The sequence below is a fragment of the Phacochoerus africanus genome, chromosome 7, assembly GCF_016906955.1.
Source record: "Phacochoerus africanus isolate WHEZ1 chromosome 7, ROS_Pafr_v1, whole genome shotgun sequence".
NCBI lineage: Eukaryota > Metazoa > Chordata > Mammalia > Artiodactyla > Suidae > Phacochoerus > Phacochoerus africanus.
This window is the reverse complement of record NC_062550.1, coordinates 80577848-80587861: the sequence shown is the minus strand read 5'-3', so window position 1 is coordinate 80587861 and position 10014 is coordinate 80577848. Positions and strand designations below refer to the sequence as shown.

The 10014-nt window shown below is 36.3% G+C and overlaps 1 protein-coding gene across 1 annotated transcript in view; it reads right to left on the bottom strand.

Annotated features, from left to right (window-relative positions):
• The window catches only part of ARID2 (AT-rich interaction domain 2), a 155046-nt gene that overhangs the window by 4173 nt on the left and 140859 nt on the right, over window positions 1-10014 (bottom strand). The window contains exons 17-20 of the mRNA XM_047788027.1: window positions 6228-6366; window positions 6050-6135; window positions 3195-3318; window positions 3015-3106 (exon numbers count right to left, since the gene is read on the bottom strand). Of these exons, the coding sequence (XP_047643983.1) occupies window positions 3015-3106; window positions 3195-3318; window positions 6050-6135; window positions 6228-6366 (441 nt within the window). The remainder of the gene's footprint in view (window positions 1-3014; window positions 3107-3194; window positions 3319-6049; window positions 6136-6227; window positions 6367-10014) is intronic.

Sequence of the window (10014 nt, the reverse complement as noted above, 5' to 3'; positions counted from 1 at the left end):
CTGTGGCGTCCACATGCCATCGGTGTGGTCAAAAAAGGAAAAAAAAAAAAACCTAGAAACTACATTTAAATCACCAGAATGATTTTAAAGTAACAATTTCATTTTTTGGTATAAATTAATATCTTTTACTTTGGGAAGTTTAAAAGTGAAATAAGCACTCACTAGATAAAAAATGAAATATGCCTTCTTTGTTGCATAAAATGATTTTCTTTCAGTTTCAAATTTCAAAAGTTCCTTTGTCTTCTGATTTAAAGTATAAATAAACACTGTCACTTTAATGCACTTAAAATAATGAGATCACAACACTAAATCAACTATATTTCAATAAAACTTTAAAAAATAGATAACAGGAAATAGTTTCTAAGTAGTAAAAACAATTTAAGATATGAATCAGCTTCTAAGAAAATATAGCAGTTTGAACACCAGTTTATCTCCTTTCCCTCCCAAAGTGAATTTTAAAAAAATTACATCCCGGAGAAACTGAACCAGAAAGGTTTAGGACATGCAAAGACATAGCATACGTGAAGGTTAGGGGTGAGGGATCAATTGGAAAAAAAGTGGGACAGGGTGAAAGTGAACATACTCGGACACAGCGAGATCCTTCTGGCCCCCTTCCCCATTCTGTCTGCAGAATGCAGGCCCTCAAGACTCTCCTTCAAATCACCCACCTCCAAAGGCAAGGAAATCAGAGATGCTTCCCTGCAGAAACAATCTCTACAGAGACTGATATGTGAAAGGTTTCCAATAAACAGACTTGTTCATCAGTGGTCACCCTAAAATAGTGATCACTAGTGACAAGTGGGGGTCATGCACTCAGAACTTCCAACTGTCTGGCAAGGATATCTTTTTTTTTTTTTTTTGACTTTTGTCTTTTTAGGGCCATACCTGTGGCATATGGAGATTGCCAGGTTAGGGGATGAATTTGAGCTGCAGCCACAGCAACAAAGGATCCGAGGCTGAGTCTGTGACCTACGCCACAGCCCACAGCAACACCAGATCCTTGACCCACTGAGCGAGGCCAGGGATCAAACCTGCAACCTCTTGGATGCTAGTCAGATTCATTTCTGCTGAGCCACAATGGGAACTTGTGATATCAAAATGTAGCCAAAAATCCTCAGACATTTTAGGAATTTCAAGTAAACAGTCCAAATATATTGGGAGCAGAGGAAACTTCAAAACTACTGGCATTCATATCCTCAGAGAGAGATGAGAAAGCTCTGTATTCAACATATGAACAAGACATAAAACAGCAACAACTGGCCACTCAAAAAGAGCTCTTAGATTTTAAAGCACAATAGCTGAAGTAAAAACAAAAGTTCAATAGATGTGATGATAAAGTCAAGGAAATTTCCAGAAATAGATTAAACAGACAAAAATGAAAGCTAAGAAAGGACAGAAAATTGGAGGATCAATCTACAAAGATCTAGCATCCACAAAAACAGTCCAAGAAGTGGGAACAGAGACAATGGATATCAGAGAATTATAAAAAGAAACATTTGAGACATATGTCCCATTACTGAGGGACATGAACCCCCTGCTTGAAAGGATCCACTGAAATGAAATGCCCACTTCAATGACAACAACAAAATACCCACGCATCATCATGACATTTCAGAATATCAGAAATATTTATAACAAAAAAGACCTAAGAGCTTCCAGAAGGGGGAAAATAGATCCCATACAAAGGAATGGGAACCAGAATGTCACTGGACTGACTTCTTAATGGCAAAGCTGCATGCTAAGCAAAGTGATTTTTCAATCTATAATTCTGTATCTAGCCAAACTCAAGAATAAGGGTAGACTAAAAAACATTTTCAGACATATAAGGTCTTGAAATTATTGCAAGAGATAGCTTATCACAATGAGAGAATAAATCAAGTAAAAGAAGTTAAGTGGAATTCAAGAAAAAAAGTTTCAACATAGGAGAAATTAACACAGGGTGTGTACCAGGCCTAGGATGCAAGCTGTCTAGACTGCCAAGGACAGTGCAAGGGAAAAAAAAAAATGTAGAACTGATAAAGGTTTACAATTGCGTTTAACTTTTTTTTTTTTGTCTTTTTGCCATTTCTTGGGCCACTCCTGCGGCATATGGAGATTCCCAGGCTAGGGGTCCAATCAGAGCTGTAGCTGCCCGCCTACACCACAGCCACAGCAACACGGGATCCGAGCCGTGTCTGCGACCTACACCACAGCTCACGGCAACGCCGGATCCTTAACCCACTGAGCAAGGGCGGGGATCGAACCCGAAACCTCATGGTTCCTGGTCAGATTCATTAACCACTGCGCCACGACGGGAATTCCCTGTTTAACTTTTTAGGCAGATTATACTACACTTGAAAGACACTGATTGAGGAGTTCCCGTTATGGTGCAACGGAAATCAATCTGACTAGGAACCATGAGGTTGTGGGTTCAATCCCTGGCCTCACTCAGGTTAAGGATCTGGCATTGCTGTGAGCTATCGTGTAGGTCTCAGATGCACCTTGGATCCTGCATTGCTGTGGCTGTGGCATAGGCTGGCAGCTACAGCTCTGATTCAACCCCTAGCCTGGGAACCTCCATATGCCGAGGGTGCAGCCTTAAAAAGCAAAAAAAGAAAAAAAAAAGTGAAAGACACTGATTGAACTATCTGGAAAAATTGGCATTTAGACCCAGAAAAAGCTAATCAAAAAACAAGACAATCATTAAACCCAGAAAAACAAAGAGAAAAATGTACGTGGTTCACCAAATATGTGATTTAAGATTCAACCAAAAACTGTGATGTAACAATATTACGAGGAAAGGAAAAGCATGAAGAGGAGAGGTTTTAACACTATTTAATTCTTTAGAAAGAGAGTCAATGGGAAATGTGTAAAATAGGTAAATTAGGAAATAGTAACTAATATAAACATATTATTTAGAAACATGGAGGCAAATACTAGAAAAACACTGAATAAAATGCAGATATCCAACCTTATTAACTTATAGGTAAGAAGTCATCTAAATTCAAACATACTGCAGAAAAGAGATTACTCACCTGCGACCACATTCTGAATATTTACCAATATTTTTTAATATTAAGGCAGCTGTTAGTCGGATGTGTTTAGTTATTGGTCCCTCTTTTTCATCCTTAAAAAGGAAAAGAAAAGAAAAAGAATAAAGATCTAAATCATCAGTGTTCACACCTGTACAGATAAGGTTTTCAAGGCTTACTTACTGTAAAATCTCGGAAGACAAGGTTTCTTGATCCTCTCCTAAGAGCCATAAGGGCAGCACTGGGGTGATTCACAATGGCCTTCTGTGCCCTAGGAGTTGAGCTTGTGCCCCCTACAGCTGGCTGCCTAAATTGATCAGGGAGAGAAAGTGATCCGTTAAGTAATGCTGCAGATAGACTGACAATGACTGTCCAACCTGCTCACTCTTGAGGGGGGTCACTGAAATTCTGGGTGCGAGGTAAGCGAAAGGTCCCAAGGCCCAGCTTTAGTGTTTATGCTACGTGTCAGCCTAGGCCAAGGGGCTCTTGATATCAAGAAGTTTCAAGTCTTTTATTTTCCAATCTATCAACTTCCAGTATAGCCCATCTGTAAATACAACATAGTATCAAGGTTGTGGAGTTCACATTTTTTAATGCAATGTAAAGATGTTAAAAAAGAATAGTCTACAATTTGAGCGGCAATTTTTTTTTGCTAATGGTACCTGATAGTAAAATAACATTATCTAGGAAGAAAAGATAACCTAATACGATCATAATAGGAAATTATGCCAACTACTACATTTTGAACTATCGCTTTGTTACATAATTTTATTTTTCATTATTAATTGCTAACTTCAATCAATTCTTTCAATAGAGCTCTACCGTCTTTTTGGAACGACAATAGAGGACTGCAGAGATAGATTTTATATAAAATCAGATCCAGACTACTCTAGGTTTCCTTTGCTAAGCAGAAAAATTACATCAGGATCTGCTATACTCTGGTAAGGCAACAGTGAAGTGAGCAGGGCTAGTTATGAGGAAACTGTCACTAGCTGCTTGACTTTGAATAGTTCAGTCTGCCCCTTTGTGTTTCAGGTTTCTCATGTGTAAAACGGGGTATTTCTGGCACCTTTTTACATAAGTAAACTAATTCTGAACATAAAATAAGTTAACATAAAGGCAATCTTTAAATTGTAAACCAGTTTTTATATATAGACATCTACAGATAAGTATATATACACACACACACACACACACTTGGTTATAGATAAAAACTATTATTAGATTTTATGATTATAACTGATATGACAAATATAATTTCTTCCAAATTTGAGCAAAATCAAACACATGGCAACATACTCTTACAAGCTATATAATGCATACAAATTCAGTATAGCTGACCATTGTACAACACAGGGGTCGGGATACCCACCCTCCCTGCAGTTGAAAATCCACATATAACTTTATAGTTGGCTCTCCATATCCACAGTTCTGTATTTGCTGATTCAACCAACCACGGATGGTGTAGAACTGTAGTATTTACTATGACAAAAATTTGTATGTAAGTAGACCCTCTTAGTTCATACATGACTGTGTTGTTCAAGGGTCAATCATACAGTGAAAATTACAGTAAAAGATATTTGGCAGAAAAATGACTTTCACTGCCTTTAGGGTAAAATCCTAACTCATGATTATGGCTTATGGCCTCAGCTACTTGCTACTCATTCTTTGTGTCTCAATTTGGATATACTTCCTAGCAGAAAGACTTCTTTAGTCTCCTAGATTGGTGGAGGTGGGCTTTCAAGTGCTTGTGCATATCTTCATTTTATTACTTACTAATCATACAACAAGAATTACTCATACTTCTCATTGGATCTACAGATATTTGAAAATAGCAAGACAGAGCTTGGTAATGCAATCCTTATACCACACCTTGGTGGCTAGCATATGGAATGAACAGTAATGGTGAGAAAAAAGTAAATAATAATGGAATGAATAAACAGCTTCTGGGTTCCCATACTTCTAGTTCTCCATCTAGAATTTCAACTCTGTGAAGTTACAGACTGTATGAATTCCCTATGTCTGGCATAAAGTCCAGTACATGGCAGCACCTCAATAAATGGTGACAAATTTATTTTCACATGAGAATTAAAAATACAGTTGACCCTTGGTATCTACAGAGTACTGGTTCCAGGACCCAATCCCATGGGATGACTGCATTTGCACAGAGAGATAAGCACACATCTTAAGAGATACACACATCTTCCCGTGTGCTTTAAAACATCTCTAAATTACTTATATACCTAATACAATGTAAGTGCTAGGTAAATAGTTGCCACTACATGGCAAATTCAAGTTTTGCTATTTGGAACTTCCTGAATTTTTTTTCAAGTATTTTTGATCCCTGGTTGTTTGAATCTTTGGATGCTGAACCTGAACACAAAGAGGGCTGACTGTGTTATTTGGGTTACAGAATTTACAACTAAAGGTCTCAGTGAGAAAGAGAATACTTGATACTATGTAAATCTAAGAAGGACCTTAACGGGAATCTACAGCCAAGTCAGAACTTGCCTACATGCATTACAAGCCTGTGTTCATGAGATAACAGGTAAATGAATAACCAAAACCATATGGTTATATGTGACACACATACTCTTATACAGAACCCTCCAATGCCACCTTGCCTCCCCTCAGAGGAATAGTTGTAAGAATGAATCTCTTTGCTATTATCAAATAGGTTTTCAATTACTCTCCAAAAGGACAAAGAACCATATATTTATTTCCAGTTTACAAAGCATTTTTCATACATCATCTGTCTTTACTTCCAATGACTTGTCTATGAAGTAGTACCAAAATGTCAGACCTATAAGGTACTTACAGACCACGGGGTTCAGCCAATATGAAAAGTGATGTCTAAGCAACTTAAGCAACTTGAACAGGGTCACATACAGAGCTGGTTAATGGCAGACATGGACTAGAACCCAGGTTTCCCATCTCCCCATGTGCTAAGTTGCCTTTCACTGCTACTTATGTTTTGCCTAGTTTCCTGACTTGTCTTTTTTTAAATGAACAACAGGAAGTAAACTCATATTTCTTACTTGGTAGAAGGTTTTTGACTTCCTGCTTGTCCTGGTTCATCTTGTTTTAATCCTGCAAGCAGGGCATCTTTTGAACAGTGCTTGTCCTTTTTGAGAAGAGGAAATAAAAAACATATGCATTAAGATCTTTAATGCAACCAAATGAGTTACTGACCAAACAGTATTTAAGAAAGTGTACCTGTAAGTGAGTAATGAAAGAAAACCTCTGTCGCTGAAAAGGCTCACAACCTTCCCAAAGACACTGCCCCGGATATACGTCTTTGCCTCCATGTTCAGTTGCTGCATGGTAGAACACCTGCGAAGGGGTCTGAAACCACCTACAAAAGATAAAAGCAGTAGAAATTTTCTGAAACTTAAATATATTCTTTAAAATAGAAAATCTGCTCTAACACAAAAGCTCCAGATAATATACAGAAATATTACACAAAATAGTACAAAAAAATCCGAAGTTCATTTCATTTCAAAGAACATTAAAAAAACCCAAAGAACATTTTAAAAATTTGTTTATTTTCCAAGTCAAAAAATCAACTGTCCTGAACACTTCTGGTAATTTAAGTTTATTCCTTCATTCTCAATTCTCTACCTTCAATGAAGGTCAGCTAAAAATCTCTTGAAAGTAAATGAAATTTCGTATTAAAACACAACAGAACATTATTTTATAAACAAATACTACACTCTATTATACTTTTAGAAGCTGCTTAATTAAGCATTTACTAGATTTCATATTATAGATAATAAATGACCATATTTGGTCTAATAACCTAAACACTACAAATTTGGGGGAGTCTAGCTTTTTAGTTAAATTCACATTTTGTATATCCATCCATGTTTAAGAAGTCACCATCTCTCATTTCTCCAGATCACACCCTCCTCACACATAGACCCTGCAGCTTAATAATACAGATGTCAAACCTGAAGAAAATCAGATACTATTCCCCTGTATTAATTAGAATACATGCCAATAATAGAGAATACTGAAATCCAGATGGCAAAGAATACATTAAAAGACTTCAATTACTACTTAGTAACTAAAATATTTGTAAAATCAATATCTTTAAAGTTTATGCAAGGGTTCTCTTAGGATTTAATTTTTTAGGGATGTCAGATAAATATGTCTATATTTGAGCCAGTTTTTGATGTGAGCACATATACATAATATTTCAAATCAATATTCCTTCAGGAAATGATAAGCATTTAAAATATATATTTTTTGGCTATACTTGTGGCATGTGGAAGTTCCTGGGCCAGGGACTGAACCCTCACCACAGCTGTGACAATGCTGCTATTCCACAAGAGAACTTCCTAAAATACATTTTAATCAAAAGAATTGAATACTGAATTATAAAAGAAAATCAAAAATCATTGTAAATGACATATTTTATACCATTTATATTAATCTATATCAATACTTACCAAAAGCTTATTGTGAGACGCTGGTGGATTTGAAGTATTAACATGGTTAAAGTGCCCATACTACCAAAAGCAATCTACAGATTCTATGTAATCCCTATCAAAATTTCAACTGCATTTTTCATAGAAATAGAACAAACAATTCTAAAATTTGTATGGAAGCACAAAATACCTCAAAGAGCCAAAGCAATCCTGAGAAAGATGAAAAGTTGAAGCATCATTTGCCCTAATTTCACACCATGTCATAAAGCTATAGTAATCAAAATGGTATGGTATTGGTATAAGAACAGACACATATATCAATGAAACAGAAGAGCACCCAGAAATAAACCCATGCATATATAGCCAATTTTACTCCTTTTATGACAAAGGAGTCAAAAATACACAACAACAACAAAAAAATAGTGTCTTTAATAAATGGTGTTGAGAAAACTGGATAGCCATATGCAAAAGAATGAAACTCAACCACTATTTTATACCATAGAAAAAATTTAACTCAAAATGGTTTAAAGACTGGAATGTAAGACCTGAAACCACAAAAGTTCTAGAAGACGACAGAGGTGGTAAGTTCCTTGACATAGACATTGGTGGATGATTTTGTAGATTTGACACCAAAGGCAACGCAACAATAAACAAAAGTAAAAAAGCAAAAGAAACAAATGGGACTACATCAAACTAAAAAGCTTTTAGCACAGCAAAGGAAACAATCGACACAATGAAAAGACAACTGGAGAAAATACTTGCAATCATGAATATATTGAACAGGAGAAAAAATTTGCAAATCATATACGTGACAAAGGATTAATATCTAAAATATATAAAGAACTCATACAACTCAGTAGCAAAAACTCAAAAATTAAAAAAAAATAGAGGTTCTAAATAGGTATTTTTCTAAAGAAGACATACAGATGGCTAACAGGTACATGAAAAGGTACTCAACATCACAAATCAAAATCACAATGATTAAAAAAAAAAATCACAATGAGTTCTTTTGTAGTGCAGTGGGTTAAGGATCTGGCACTATCACTGCAGCAGCTTCGGTCTTACTGTGGCGAGGGTTTAATTCCTAGCCTGAGAACTTCCAAATTCCACAGGTGCGGCCCCCGCCTAAAAAAAAAAAATAAAGACAAAAACAAAACAACAACAACAAAACTCACAATGAGGTATCACCCCACACCTGTTAGAATGACTCAAATCAAAAACCAAGAAAATAACAAGCATTTTTGAGGATATGGAGAAAAGGAAACCCCTGCTCTTGTACACTACTGGTGGGAATGTAAACTGGTGTGGCCACTGTGGAAAACAGTTTTCCAAAATATTAAAAATAGAACTACCGTATGATCCAGCAATTCCCCTTTTGGATATTTATCTGAATAAATGAAAACACTAACTTGAAAATATAAGTGCACCCTCATGTTCACTGCAGCCACTATACAGGAACAACCTATGTGTCCATCAACAGATATAAAACGAAAATGTGGTCCATGTACACATGTATGTATACACATACACACACACACAAACACACACAGAGGAATACTGCCCATAAAAAAGAATAAAATCTTGCCATCTTCAATGGACCTCAAGAGAATCATGCTAAGTGAAATATGTCAGACAGAGAAAGACAAATACTCTATGATCTCACTTAATACGTGGAGGTTGGAAAAAAAACAAGCAAAACAACCCTCTCCTCACCAAGTTCATAAGTAAAGAGAAGAGCTTGGTGGTTGCCAGGAGCGGAGGGTTGCGAGCCTGGGGCGGGGGTGGGGGGTGGGGGGTGGGTTGTGAAATGGGTGAAGGAAGCCAAAAGATACAAAATTCTAATTTTAAAATAACTCATGGGGTGTAATTTTTTTTTTTTTTCGTTTTTGGCTACCCGGTAGCATATGGAGTTCCCGGGCCAGAGATCAGATCCAAGCTGAGGACCTAAGTCACAAGGGTGGCAATGCGGGATCCTTAACCCACTGCACTGGGCCAGTGATTGAATCTGTGTTCCAGCACTCCCAAGACACCACCAACTGCATTGCACCACAGCAGGAACTCCGGTAATTTTTAAATTTACTGTGAAACTAAAATCAGTAAGTATTTTTTAGTTTTGGAATTTCTTTTACTTTTCAGAACTCACAATGTTTTCATTAATATGAAATAAATGTAACTAGAGCTCTAATAATTGTCATATGAATATATTTCTAACTGTACTTTTAAGATCTTACCTAAATACTGTTAATTCACTAATTGAAAGGTGAAACTCTTTATACACACACACACACACACAAACCAAAATCCAATGTTCTACTTACTACTTGCTACTAGTTAAAATGATATCTATTTTTAAACTGTTCTGCAATACATTAAATGAATCAAGTTTATCATATACAAAACTGAAGAATTTACTAGTTAAAGAAAAAAGGATGGAACTACTGCTTCTTTATATCGATTTGAATGACTAAATATACACAACTGTGTGTGTGTGTGTGGTTTTAAGACAACAGGAATTTTTAAGTGCTCATTTTACCTGCCCAACACAGAATCTATTCTTTCCCTCATACCTACTA